General features: G+C 42.6%; 1 protein-coding gene across 1 annotated transcript in view; it reads right to left on the bottom strand.

Moving 5' to 3' along the window:
- The window catches only part of HSF2BP (heat shock transcription factor 2 binding protein), a 50,523-nt gene that overhangs the window by 5,503 nt on the left and 29,576 nt on the right, over positions 1 to 15,444 (bottom strand). Inside the window, exon 6 of the mRNA XM_019557115.1 lies at positions 7,307 to 7,410. Within this exon, the coding sequence (XP_019412660.1) occupies positions 7,307 to 7,410 (104 nt within the window). The remainder of the gene's footprint in view (positions 1 to 7,306; positions 7,411 to 15,444) is intronic.

Here is a 15,444-nt window from a genome sequence, read left to right on the forward strand (position 1 = left end):
TTAAAAAAAAAAAAAAATACTTGAACAGCTTTTTTTCTGGTCTTTTCAATTTCATTAAAGATTCTTCTAAGAAATCCTGCTAGACAACAGGCAAAAGGAAAGGCAGGAACCTTCATTATTCAGCATTATGTCTATTCCAGCAGCTCCCATATTTAGTCATCTCTGTACTAGCTGAGTAATTTTTTTTTGTTTACACAGGAAAAAACCCTTATCTGTAATCAAATCACTGCATCATATCCGTCCAACAACCGTAACTCACGTTTCTTAGCTAATAAGTCTGAAATCATTCAGGAAAAAAAATATCTAGCTGCTTGTCTAGGTCTGGAACAGTATGTGTAATATAAGCCTACTACAATTATAAAATGCTGATGCAATGCTAACAACGTACTGAAACTGTTTAACTTTGCTGACGTTCTGTTAACTGCTAACACAGTACTGTTTGATGTCATGGGCATTCAGTCACTGACAAAAGCAGCTGATAAAACAGGCAGAATTTACAGTCACATCTGTCATTTGCTGTGTGCTCTCAGATGAACCAGCCCCTATAGCAGGGCTTAAGTAACTGCATCACATCAGTGCTAAACAGCTTATCTACAATTGGCTCTGTGAGTGGTGCGAATTTAATTTACACGTGCCTGTAACATTGCCGCGCCACCCGAATGCAAAATGTATTACTGGCAAATGATTTGTAACAGTTTAAAGGTCAGTCTATGGTAGGAACATTTTTAAATCAGTTTCCCACTATTGCTAACAGTAGCTCAGCTTCACTAGTCAGCCAGGTTGGTAGCTCTAGTGTGAATGGGTTACCAGCCAGTGCCCCCATTTTAAGCACTGTCACCAAACTAAACTTAGATCAGGTCTACACGTGAAATTAATGTGATGCAATTAACTCTGGTGGATATTGCACCAGAGTTTATTGGTGTCATGTTTACAAGTGTGCCTGGGACCAAAGCACATTGAGCCAGGTCAGAGTAGCTCTGGCTGGCAGGGGACCCAGGAGGTCAGCCTGCCAGCCTGGGGCGGCTGTGACCCAAATCAACGTGCTGCAGAAAGGCTGGTTGGGGCACAAGGGTGCTCCAGTGTGGGGTTTGCCAGCAGCCAACCCTCACACTGAAGCACCCTCATGTCCATCCAGCTCTGTCAGCATCTACAAGCATGTTGCTATGCAGTAAGTTTACAAGTACTAACCTACGGTGGAATTAGTTTCCTGTGGCCTAACAGGGTTGCATGTGTAGACACCGAGACTTTACTGCAGAGCTAACTAGGCAGCTCTGCAGTAAACATTTTGTGTAAATGCACCCACAGAGAGTGAGGCCTGTCCCCCACAGGGCCTCCCAACACTGTTAACACTGGTGGAACTGAGCCAGCATTAGAAAAAGTCAAGAGATTCTGAAAAATGTCTCTAATGTTGACAGGACCGAAGGGGCCAGTGGTACTGGCACAGAGCACTATATTGCTTTGCATACAACACGCCCCAGAATATAAAATGCACACTTTTTGAAAGGCAGAATGAAGAAAAAGATCTTTCCAGTTATAGATGCAAAGCGCAGGAACAGAGCCTAATCTTCAGCTCACTCATCCTCCCTTTCCTGCTTGACCACAGCTGAAACCCTAGCTGCTGCTGAAGACTGATCTCCATGGGTCAATCTATAATTCTGAAAACAGCCAGAGTCTTCAGGGCTTGAAAGTGGAGGAGAGAGACCCAGAGCAAGCAGCAAAATTGACCTAAGAAGACTTAGACTTAGCTTAATTAGGGGAATATGAAGACCAGAAAAAGGAGAGACTACTGTTAATAGCTTATTGTTCTTCATTCCAGAAGTGTTAAGAGAGCAGAATGTCTCAGCTGCCTGAATAGTAATGCCACAGCTGCTGCACTGTGAAACTGAAATCAAAGCAGGGTGTTCCTATCCTGGGTAGAAATTCAGATTTCCTGCTTAAAACATGCCCTCCAATTTTGGGGGGCTGCTTTTGGGGTGAAAAGTGTGTGTTGTATGCTAGAAAAGACAGTATCTGCAAACAGAAAAAAGGCTATAGAAAAAAAGCTAATGAGATCTCTTTCAGCAAGTCCTAGGTGCACATCTACTTTATCTGTGAGACGCATGTCTAACTTCCAGCTCATATACAGCAGCTGGTATCACTTCAATTTTCCCTTCCGTCTGGCAACTGCTTACTGCCATATGCAGCGATCACCTAATCAACCACTAGGTCCCCTAGGGCCAAGTTCTGATCTCAGTTCCACCATAGTAAATCCATTAGAAATAATAGTGTAATTCCAGATGACAGCAAGAAAACAAACTATCCCATCTTGTCCACAAGATGCCTAATTATACCTCACTAGCCCAAGGAATTCAGTCCAGCAATTTCCCACATGGCACTGTGATACACTGAAGATGAAAGTCCTGGCTGACAACACTTGAAGTGAGATCTTAAGCAAAGTATCTAGCATGCTGAGGCTTCAATCCTGACTGGAATCTATTTCACAATACAAATAATTTAATAACAGAACAATGAAGAAACAGCCATGTATTTCATAAAAGGATGCCCCATTAAATCACTAGGCTGTATCTGTAAGATTAGCTTAGGACTTTTTTTTTTTTGTAGGAACCAAGATTTCTTATAAATAATCTCAATTCTAGGCTCACTGTGCTACTCATAAAACATGATTTAAGAAGAATATATTCTTAGGCAAGAGAGTGACTGACTTAGTCATGGAATGAGTACAAAGACGGACGCAGTCTGATTTTTAAAGTTTGACAAATTTGAAACCATTGAGAGCATGGGCTCATGTGAACTGAGGATTAGAGTCCCAAAGGCTTAGATTCATAAAGCAGAAGACTAAGACTAACTAAAAATAGAGATATCCTATAAATGAACTGCTGCTATGAGAATGACCCAGATGTTTAAAAAAATGGAAGTCAAAACATAATAGGTATGAATTGGAAACATCTAGAGTTGGTTATGAAAACCAAATATTCACTGTGACAAAGAGTAATAGGTATGCAACTATACATCTCCTTCAGAACTAGAGTGGAAAGAGTCATTTGTGGAAACTTCTTGGATCAAGACTACAGGGTTTCCATATGGAATCGTGTTTACTTGTGTTAGAGGACACAGAGAAGAGCACAAAGACCAGCTAAAAGCCTCCTGTCCTCTCCTGTTTTACAAAATACCTGAAGTAATTTTCTTATAAGCAACTGAAGAATTGCATTGGAATAATCCCTCTGAATTCTGAAACACTTTTGACCACTTTTGGTCCAACAGGACAAATTCAAAGAAAGGAAAGTGGCCACAAAATAAATAATAGGAGCAAAAACGTATTCCAAATAGCCAAAATACATTCCCTCCAGTGCTCATGTTTGGAGGGGTTTTTTGGCTCAGAAGACGTGAAAAATTTAAATCTGCTCCCAGCCAAAAGCCCAGCTCCCAATCTGCTCCCAGCCAAATGCATGCTTTTATTGCTTAGTGGATGGATAAAGTTCATGGGTATAGGTGATCTTGGTGTAGCTCTTTGTGTGAGAGAGGGTGGGAAGTAACTGAGAAGTGGAAGGATCTTGAAAGGGTTTGGATCGAAAAAGGAATGTATATTTTTAGTTTCCTGTTAAAGATGCATCTTTTTCAAATTTGCATAAAATATAATAGCTTCACCCAAGAAATCATTACAGAGATAATGGCCAATCAAGAAAGAAAAAAACCACTATTATAGAATAATAGAAAATTAGGGTTGGAAGGGACCTCATGACGTCATCTAGCCCAACCTCCTCCTCAAAGCAGGACCAACCCCAACTAGATCATCCCAGCCAAGGCTTTGTCTAGCTGGGTCTTCAAAACCTCCAAGGATGGAGCTTCTACCACCTCTCTGGGCAACCTGTTCCAGTGCTGTACCGCCCTCCTAGTGAGAAAGTTCTTTCAACACGACCTGGTGAGGGGACTGCAGGTCCTTGACCACCTGGGCAATAGCAATCACCACCTGCTGGATTTCACTATCCAATGCAGGGTGTCAAGGGCTTACACCAAGGCTAATGTCCTCAACTTCAGAAGGGCCAACTTCAATCAGTTTAGGATCCTAGTGGGGGAGGCACTGAGGGTCCAAAAGATATAGGAGATGGGAGTCCACAAGAGATGGCTGTACCTTAAAGGGGCGATCCTTCAGGCCCAAAGGATAACAGTCCCTGAGAGAAGCAAGGGGGTAAGAGTGCTCAGAAACCCCCTTGGCTCAGCAAGAGCATTCAGCAATGCCTGAGGACAAAAAGGGGGGCGTACAATCAGTGGAAGGGAGGAGCTATCACCAAGGAGGAGTACTTGTCCTCGGCCCGTGAGTGTAAGAGGGCTATTAGGAAGGCCAAGGCAGAGATGGCTTAATCCAGGCTAGCGTCCAGGATTAAGGACAACAAAAAGTCCTTTTTCAAGTACATTGGGAGCAAGAAGAGGGCACCAGGCAATGTAGGGCCCCTGCAAGACGCAAACAGTAATCTTGTGGCTACGCCAGGCAAGAAAGCTGATATTATTAACAGTTTCTTTGCCTTTGTTTTCTTGAACAGGGACCAGGACATCCCACCTACCAGAGGTAGGGACAATCTCGGGGGATAGCTCTATCAGGCCTTCAGCCAGTGCAGATGTAGTTAGGGATCTTCTGGAAGGGCTGGCCATTTTTAAATCTGCAGGTCCAAATACCCTCCACCCAAGGGTGTTGAGGGAGCTGGCAGGGGTCATTGCAGAGCCCTTGGCCCAGCTGTATGAGCATTCGTGGTCATCTGGCCAGGTGCTGGGAGACTGGAAACTGGCTAATGTGGTCCCAATTTTCAAGAAAGGGAGGACCCAGGTAACTACAGGCCTGTAAGCCTTACCTCGGTGCTCAGGAAGATCTTGGAGAAAATCATCAAGGAGCACATCTGTGGGGGGCCAGCAGGGGAGATCATGTTCAGGGGCAACCAGCATGGGTTCATCAAAGGCAGGTCCTCCCTGACCAACCTAGTTGCCTTTTATGACCAGGTGACTGAATTCTTGGAACCAGTCCAGCCAAGGAGCTGCCTGCCTGCAGCTTGTCTCTCCTAAAGACAGCTCCAGTGTTGTTTGCAGGATGGGAGAGGAAGAAGGGAAGGGGAGAGAGTTGTGGGCTGGGGTTTTCCCAGCCTGAGCTGGAGGGGGGCAGAAGTGGATCGGAGCCCCACTTCCACTCCAGCTCAGGCTGGGCAAACCCCAGCCCACATCTAGAAGACAACGCTGGGGCTGGGGTTGGGGCTGGGGCTGGATCAGCCCAGGCCTGCTCGCTTGTAGTGACTTACAGAAGTTAATGAAGGTGCTCCACTTTGGAGCACTTTCCTCTGAACCCTCATGTAGCACAGTTGGGCACTTCTAAAGCACTCTGTAGCCACACACTTTCTCTGACAGCTGTACTTTCAAGGGGCTGATCACATGACAAATACCACTTCTGTCAGCACTCAAAATTATTCCTTTAGGACTCCTTTCAGGGAATCTTTGAACATCTTAGGAGAAAGTGAAAAGCTGTGTGAAGTCCAGGCCACACCTGTACCCAATTCTGTCAAAGTGTCTTCTATAAAACTATGAAACTCTGGCAGTATGAATTATAATACTCCAATACACATGTGTGTGCATACTGAAGCTGGAAATTCAGGCTGGGCTGCTGGAAGTCTCCAGAAGTTCAGTGTCCTGGCCAGTGAAAGCTGAGGAGTTGGGGCCTTGGAAGCAGGAAAGGAACAAGGAGGAAAGAGGGAAATCAAAAAAACTAAACGAGGGAGATATGAGATGGTGAAGAAAGAGTGTCTGCAAAGGAAGGGCTTGAGGTCAGGCCCACGGCATGCTCTCTATTCAGTGCTCTTGATCCACTTGCACAAACTATTCAGCTATTTCTCTTGATAGCAGGCACAACTTCTGCGAGGTCAGACCTTTGAACAGGGGGGAGGCACTCTGCATAGACATCCCCCACCTCTGTTAGAAGCTTAGAATTTTAAAATCAGATAGTGAAGGAATTAGCTGCACCCATCTTTTTTCCAAACCCCAGCTACACATGATTAGCACCTTTGGAAAACAGATCACCATTTCCTTCAACAGCTGGAAATTAAATGTTATCTACTCTATGTCATACTTTGTGCACTTATGTGACCCTGGGTGCTTTAATTAAACAATGACTCACATTAAGCAACTCCTTTGTTCTATCATAGCATTTTAAAGGGCACATTTGGGAGCTCTAATTTAGAGAAGTTGGTTTTTGTTAGAATAATGACCTACCTATATATTAACCTGACAGAAAGTAAGAGGATATCTTGGAGCAACATGTATAACGTTTCCACAGACTATATATTTAGGTTCTTCTACTAAGTTTTTTGTTTTCTCCAGTTATGTCAAGGATTTGTAAAATGGATATGATATTTCCCAGGAGTGTAGTGTAAGGTTTAATTAATTCACTGAAAACCTGAAAAGATACTAAAGTAACGAAAATTATTATTATTTGACAATGAGCCCAAGTACATACATTTTACATAAAGCCTCAGCAAAACTTTGAGTGATCCCAAATTTGCTGGACAAAAATGAAAAACCAAAGAACTCCAACTACAGAACTGAATCCCTGCACAAGCATGTGTGGCTACCATTATCTTCAGCAATTACTATCAGTAGTAATAGCTCATGAGCTAACAGTTAAAATAGAAGAGACATAGCTGAGACAGGACACAGGAAGTGGACCGGCATGCCTAAGGTCACCCAGCAGCTAGGCAACAGAGCCAGAAACAGGACCTTCTGCATCCCCAACCAATGCTTAAGCCCAGGACCACGGTCTGTGCTACTTCTTGTCAATGGTAGCTGGACTCAGTTACACCAGAGATGAGTTGAGTCCCAACAGTTCATTAGTTTCGCTAAAATAACTCAAGATCAAAGAAAAAGACTGATTTTGCCTCCATACTACTTTCAATAGTTACACCTGCTTTTCTAATATTTTTCATTACATGACAGCATTTCAAATACATTAGTTTAAAGTACACAGATATAAACACAGGTAGGTGTCTTCCGTTTCCTTTATCAGGCTTTTCTACTCCCACCACTGGACATTATTATTAACAACTTTAACATGAATCAAATGCAACATGCCAGAACCACTGCTGGAAATATTTTCTTTTACTCTTTAGTTATTTCCCCTGCTTTGGTCCTTTATGATCAGATAGAATTTATACAAAACAAGGTGACAGATTAGATTTTCTACTTAGCTATTATCTTTACGTATGACCTATATAGATTAAGACACAGTTATTATCCAAAAAGTCTACAACCTGCGCTGTTCTTGGAACAACCTTACCTTTCAACAGCCACCAAAGTAATGGAATGAAGCCTGGACTTTCACTAATGTACTTCAAGCCCTTCAAGTTGATGCTTACGTTGTACAGTGACATCAGCATTAGCCTAAAATAAAATTAAAAAGGTGATTAAATTGGATTCATCTGTGTCTCATTATAGCTACTGAATCTAATATCTGCAATACTCATCCACAGATGGCTCAGTATTTATAAATACTGCAGGGTTAATGTTTGTAAGATTCAAAGACATGGTCACATCAGAGCTGTATAACTACATGAATTTCACATCATGCATAATTTTGTTTATCTGTATATCTAAATCTAGGCATTTAATCATGTAAAAGTCATCTATGTTAACCACCATAAAACCCCACTGAAATCAATAGGACTATTCACGCAAATAGGGCAAGAAAGATTTGGCCTTACAGGATCTCACAACATATGCAAAATAATCCTCTTAGTACTCCCCCGTAGACTTCCTATCCTCCTGATTAACAGCAAATGAAAGGGCTGCTTTAAATAAAATAACACATGCAGAAACTTTATTCAAAATATTAGACTGAACCAAAATTAAATAATTTCCTTCTGACCTTCCACAACCTGTGAATAAAAAAGAAAAGAAAAAAGAAAGCCTTGTACAGCTTTATGACTTTAACATCCAGTTACACATTAGTTAATTATCTGGCACTATGCAATCATGTCTCTGTTAAAGGAAATGTATGCTAATTCTGTACCAATTAAAGCAGCATTCAAGTCATTCTATATTATCTGGTTAAATGTGATTGCTGGAAGACAGCACAATGAAGCAGATGTCCTGGTGCTGAGTGTTCTGAGTTCAGAGGACACTGAGCCCCTCATGGCTAAGTACAGATATTTGGGGAGGCTGAATTGGGTTCAAAATGGCCACCGGATTTAAACTTAGCTCGCCCCAGTGCCAACCTTACACTTCCAGACCCAGTCTGAGTGACTGACAATCAGTCTAAACCTGTAACTGTACAGAATTTCCATGCATGCGAACAGGACTAAAAATTGTAGAACCTGGTTTAAAATAAACCTGGATCTAAGTTTGATACTACATATTTGATTTAGGTCAAAACAGTGCATGGAACTTCTGTGCATTTTCCCTGCACAGCCCCAGGGCTGGGAAAACCCAGCCACTGGCCTCCAGGGCTACTCTTTTCATCGCACTCCCACCTCCTACTCCCCAACATGCACTGGGCTTTTTGCCCCACTGGCCCCTTGGTCCAACACCATCCCCCTCCCCCCAGCCAGCCCTCTCAACCCCCATCCTACAAGGCACTCAGGGTACAGTCACTTTTATCAGCATTCACTACTGCCAGAGCCAAGCAAGTAAGTCCCAGTGGGCAGAGGGGATGGGCATGTAAGTTTGCTGGGGGGAGGGGACCCCACCCACCTGCAGATCATGCCTGACCCCCCCCTCCCCATGGGTCATGCCAGCCCCCACTCTTTGTGGGCCACATCAGCCCCTCTCACCACCCACGGATTGCACCAGCCTCCTCCACCCCACCAGCGGGTCACGCCTGCCCCCCCATCCCACCAGCGGGTCACGCCTGCCCCCTATCTGCTAGCACACCCCCAATTCCCTCCAGCCTGCTGAACCCCCAACCCTGCACCACTAGACCCTCATCCAGATTTACCTGATATCAGGCAGCCATTTTGATTTGATTTAGCCTCCCCCTAATGCCCCAAATGGCTGTACTTAGCTCATAGGATCAAGCTACAAGTATCAAAGTCAATCTTAAAAACCTTTCTAAGCCAAATAAACCATTCACACTACTGTAGCTAAGGCATGCCAGTTTCCAGGGCCGCTGGCCCCCAAGACAGCAAAATGGCTATTACATTCACACACAGTTGCCTTTGACTTCCCAGCCTATGACCAGGTATGAGAGCAGTCTTCACCAGAAAACTAACAATCACATGGCCCTGGAGCTGTTGCAAGACACCTTAAACACTCTGCCACCATACCCCAACACAAGAAAAGCATATTTTTATGTACAATCCTACACAGGTTATTAAAAAAATCCAGACAGCAAAGCAGCATATCACAAGAGCAACTGAGATGCTGAAATGATCCTCACACAAGAGGAATGCCTCCTCAAGTAAGGTGCTTGCCCCATCCTTAAAGAAGGTAAAGTAGCATACACTCCTGCCAAGCACAGCCAATCTCACTGGCTGCTGTGGACAGGACTGAGGCTACCACCCACCTCCTTTTCACCCCTGTGCTTGAAAGTGAGGTCTAGTGTCAGCAGCAGCACCAGACCTTACTTTCCTGCTACACAAAAGGAAATACAAGACAGATAACTGCCTCTGGCTTCTGGGCAGGAAGCAAAGAGGGGACATGTGAGAAGAGAAACTTCTCCCATTTCATTATGCACTTGTTCAGGTTTCAAACACATCAGCCTCTAAGAGCCACTGAAGCATGGCACTTTTCGAGCAACTGCCAATCCAAGTATCAAAATCAAAAAATGGATGATTCCATCCTAAGCTCTGGTGATGCACAGAAACTGCACAGGAGTCACAAGAGACTAGAAAATCCCTTTAGCCCAAGAGCTGCAAAGCGCCCACCCTTGCAGCCTTAAGCAAAATCTTCCTGATCCCTGGTACAAGACATGCATGGGGCAAGTGGAGAGCCCAAGGACAAACCCACATTACTGAGTGCAATGGAGAAATCTGAATGCTGTGGGGCTATTCTGACTTAAGCCAAGACCTGACTGGCTCTGCACCAGAGGATACAAAAGAGGCATATATAAAGCTACCACTTCTCTCTGGAATGCAGCTTCCAAAAGGCAAATCCCAGAATTTGTCCCCAGGTATTTACCTCAATGTTTGAATTGCAAAATAATTGAAAAAATACTTTTGAAAGAAGGGATGTGGCATATAATAAATGGTTATGCCAACCTATCTCAAGGAACCAGAACTGCTTCTGCAAGCATGACTTAACAGGTTTCTGTAGTGCATTCATTCTTGTGACATGGGGACTGAAAAGTCACTCTCTTCCTATGAAAATGTGTTTGGGGAATCCTGGCTCTTGGGGAAGGGAGGGTCCCTGGCAGTGCTAGCCTGATTCGGCACTTACACTGTAAGCTGTATCTGCTCTCCCTGCAGAGGTATGTAAGTGGAGGGAGAGAAACCTCTACCCGCTCTCTAAAGCCCTCACACCCTCTCCCCTGCCCCCACAGGATTACAGAATTTGGTCATTAAAATGTGGCTCCTCTGTGAAACCAGTATTTTTTTAAATTGCCAGCCTTGCAATTGTTAATTGCTACCCTCTCAATCTGAGATCTTACAGAAAAGCTCCACTTTTGTCCTTGCACATGTCATAAGCACTTGCAAAGATCATACAAGTCAAACTGTGACCTCAGTTACACTTGTACAGTTTCACTGCTGCCAAATACATGACTATGCAACCCCCAAAACCTTCATCAAGGTTTTACAGGACATGACTGAAGACAATCTCTGGCCTTTTTAATTAATGATGCTAGTGTCAAAGAAAGAATAAACCCAGCTTGGCTTTTAGGTCAAAGGTAAGTCTATAAGCTGGCGGCTAGACAAAAATCTTTTATTTGCAAAATAAATAAATTTAGCATAGCATCACTGATCTAGACACCTTCAGTGCTACTTTTACAGTCACACTGTACTTTAATGTCTATGCAGAAGAATGAAAATCTAAACACTAGCTAAGTGCCATGTTCAGTCATATAGTTTCCAAACCTCTAAAACTTTCATAATTATCATCTTCCAAACACAGTAATGTTCGCTGTCCGTCTTTCAGAGCTACATGTATACCAAGCTTTAAGCTGTTAAATACACCTGTCCCGACCTTTTGACAGAGATGAAAAAACATATTACTCCCTTCCACCTAAGTTCAGCTAAGTGCCCTACATTTTTACAAGTTGAGTATATCTGGCTTCTATGGGGTTAAAATAAATAAGAGATGTTTCAGTACAACCAGTATTTTAAAACAGTTGTAACACACAATATATGGGAGTAGTATAAAGTTGCTATCTAAGCTGTAGAAAGATATTTTTAATGCAGTGTAATAAACTAAAATTCAAGCTGGATAGCTTAACGTGAAGAAATACAGAAAGTGACTATTCAACAAGTTGTTTAGAAATAAGACCAAGCAGTGAGTTGGGGAGGACTGCAACCCAGGGTATACCCAAGATCCTATTTCTTCAAAGCTGCCCAAAATGACTGATAACACTTGACATAAAGGACTGTGTTGCCACTAAACTGCAGTTTCTGCTGAGCTAAACTGCCCTCTTTAATATTTGATGCTGATGTTATTACATTGTCTTCCACATTAGTCATGTGGTTAGATTTCTGTGTATTCTATGGATGAAAAGATTTATTAAATTTTTTGTCATAGCTAGCAATATTCTAAACAAGCAGAACATTTCTTTTTTTCCTTGGTTATTTCCAGTAAGTTTAGGGCCAATTTTCAAAAGTATTAAGCACACAAAAACAGTTTTGTCCACACCTCTAAAATTCAAGCCACTGATGTACAGCAGACTATTAGCCAGGAGCCTCTGAGGGGCTGCAAAAGCAGCCATACTCTAATGCCGGTGGTTTCCTTACAAATTCTCTCTCATCCTTTTAGTAATGCCTTTCCACTTTTTCTTTTTCTGCATGTCTCCTCTTCTCTAGGAATTCACTATTTGGGAATAGTTCAGAGGAATGGTTAATTACTGGAATTTATGACACACTGTGATTAACCATACTCTTTGTATCTCCATAAATCTTTTCAGAAAAGGTGCTATTTTAATAAAATGGCAAAAAAATGAAAAGCTGACTGACAGACCATGCATTGGAAGGGGGCCTGCATTTCACTGATGGGATAAATCCTGATACCGTCTCCCAGTCTGCATGTTCTGTTTGGGTGAAAAGCTAGGATAAAGCAGTATGAAACAGGCTGGAATCTCTTTGCCCAGCTAAGCCAACATGCCAGGCTATTAGCTCCTCTCTGGCCACTGCTATATCTCAGGGTCTACAGTACAGCTGTATTTTACTGTCCTGCACCAGGTAAAGAGCAAGGGAAAATTTTTTTAAAGCTTTAAGTTCTGTTTTCAGAAACAGGTTTTTGCCAGCCTGTCACTGACTTCCACTTTCAAGTACACATCATTTGAGAATGGCTGCCTAAACTGGAAGAAGTGAAGCTACGTGCATGTGGCACCACAAATGGGCTAGTTAGCATGGGGTAAATTCACTGGCACTGACCAGTGCTACTTAGCCCACCTCAAAAACTTCACACATGCTGCTACCCTGCTCCTGGTTCACCAGGCAGCCCACACAGAGCAGCATAGAGTATCTGAGGATGCTGCTGCCCAGCACAGTAAGTTTACCGTGCATGCACAACCTTCGATTCCTAAGTACACAATCAACTTTGAAAATACGAATCAGGCTCCTAATGAGTTAGGCACTTTTAAGAACAGAATCCCTAGACCAGAAAATCAATTGCAGTCATGGCCCACAGCAAACACTGGAGGCTGCTACAGAGTTGTGCTGTACAATTTTCAAGGCCCACAAATTCCTTGCTTCCCCTCATACAACTTTCCTTGCTTGGGCCACAGAATTCAAACCTGTGAGTATTTACGACTGTCCCTGATCATCCAAAATAAAAGAGGACAAATGAAATAACTATTTACAACAGAAAAGGTTAATATTTCTTGACACGGTCTTTCAATCTGTTCCTCAGTGGAAATGTCAAAGAGATTATAAATGACGTAAAAAGACATTGCTATGTTTGTGTTTTTGCTTTTTCTTATTTGCTCTGCGTGGAGCTAAGGGACTGATCATGGCGTGCTTAAGAAAGCAGTGTGGTTTGTAATGCTGGAAGAAGACTAACACCCTTTCTGCTAGCCAGTCAGAAGGCCTATGCCCAAAGGAGCAGCACATTATTAGTAATAACATGCACTTGCCCACACATAATGTGGAAACACTGCCTGTCTCTTTATGCCACTTTTACCTCTATGCTCTCTTACATCCTATAAACTGAAAATTAAATCTTTTTTGGCACTTACACACCATAAAAGCAAATTCTACACATCAAACTGCTTGATACGCAACATCTTCTAATGTTTAAAATGTTTAAAAGTCATGCATAACAGAATTTTTCCATTTAAGCCTAGCAAATTAAAATAAGAGCTGCATTTGTTAAAATTTTCCTTAACATTAGAAAGAAACGTTGTATTCAGCCCCCTCTACTGACTAATGCAGTGAACTAACCACATAAAGGTAACAAGTTTTGCCAACTACTTTCAACTGTGGATTTGACTGCACTTTGTCTAGAGTTCACTATAACCCATTTGTTGGTCTTTGGCACAACAAGAAAAAAACATTAAAAGAAAGAATAAAATGCAACTGGAAACCCACAAAAGTTAACCAACAGATAAATGTCATTTCTTGAGACTACATAACTGAACATTTAAAAAACTGCCTAGACTTCATGTGGATAGTGTCCTTTAAGTGTAATTCCACGGATATACATCGCATTCCCAAAGTTCCTATATGAAGATCAACAAGATATCATTTTAAATACACTTAATGTAACAAACCAGGAAATCTACATACAACTAACGAATTTCAGGATGTTCTCTGTATTCTTATGACTATTTTTTATTCTGTACTGCCTCACAGTCCTTGAGCTGAGAATCCAAGAATGGCACCAAGATGTCTATCTTTGAAAAGGTTGATGGTTAAAGACTATTATGCATCTGAATAGATCTTATCAGGTTGAACAAAAGAATAACTGTATCCTTGGGCCACAGAATTGTGCAGATAGGTGAGGTTTGGAGAGTGGAAAATCTCCAAACAGGAGAATAAAGAGGTTACTGCTAAGTCTTAAAAACCAGAGGACCTCAGAGATTTGGGGAAGGAAGGGGGGAGAAGACACTTTAGAAGTACTCCAGAACAAAGGAAACCTGCAAAGGATGAGCAAGCTTATGCAGTAAAGAGAAGAGGAGTCCCCTTCTAACTGAGAGACCAGTCAAGGGAGAAAGAAAAAGGCTACGGAGAAGAAAGACTTCATGATTTGTAGGAAAAGCCATGTGCAGGAAGGGATCCTGGATTTGGAAACCCAAGAGAAACAGGATCTAAGCTCAAAAAGCAATAAGAAACAGCGGCAGGGAAATACATGCAGGTATTACATAGTTTCATTTACGCTGGTAGGATTCTTGTGCTAGCTAAAGCAAAGAGTGGTTTGTTTTCAGAATCCTATACAAAGCTTGTGTGTCCATGAGCTTCCACTAGCACATAGCAATGAGGAGGTGAAACAAAATTCCAAGTGCCCACAAGCCTGGGTTCCCGAGGCAAGTATGTTTCAGTTACTGAGGAATCTTGATGGTGAGTGAGCACAGATCCCAAAAGCTTATAGTAGGTGGGATGGCAAAGTCCTACTTCTGTGAAGGGAAAGCAAATACAGATTCTGTCTCACCAACTGGGCAACAGATGTCAAGGGAAGAGTGCTGCAATCTCATGTGGGTGTACCCAAACACTGACACCTAGGGCACCTATATACAAGCAGTGAGGCTGCTCCAACACACTGTAATCAAGCTGCACTGGAGCAGACTCAATGAATAGTCTGCTGGAGCATGGTAATTATCACAATCCAGCAGACTCCAGTGTCTCAGGAGAGTTTTAATTAAAGTGCCCTTGCCACCATTTTTCAGCGCAGGGATGCTGATACATGAGATGCTTCAAGCACTTTAAATAGATCAGCTCCAAGAGTTGCTCTAATTAAAGCACACACCCTCCCCCCACCTCCCAGAGCATGCGTTTAAATGGCACGAGTGACCATCCACTTGGGGGAACTATACTACTACTGTGACCTTAACCTACTGTTTTGTCTTTCCCTTCCATTCCAATATTAAATTCCCCCCCACATACTCTAATTTGATATTTGTCCAAGTGACAAAAAAAAAAATGCACAACAGTCTGAGTTTCATAGATTTCATAGAGATCAGGGCTGGAAGGGACCTCGGGAGATCATCGACTCCAGCCCCCTGCCCGAAGGGCAGGAAGTCAGCTGAGGTCATAGAATCCCAGCAAGATAAGCATCCAATTTACTCCTGAAGGTGTTCAATGTAGGTGCTTGAACCACCTCCGCTGGCAGACTGTTCCA

This window comes from Crocodylus porosus, unplaced genomic scaffold (genome assembly GCF_001723895.1).
Source record: "Crocodylus porosus isolate Cpor-Errol unplaced genomic scaffold, CroPor_comp1, whole genome shotgun sequence".
Lineage (NCBI taxonomy): Eukaryota > Metazoa > Chordata > Crocodylia > Crocodylidae > Crocodylus > Crocodylus porosus.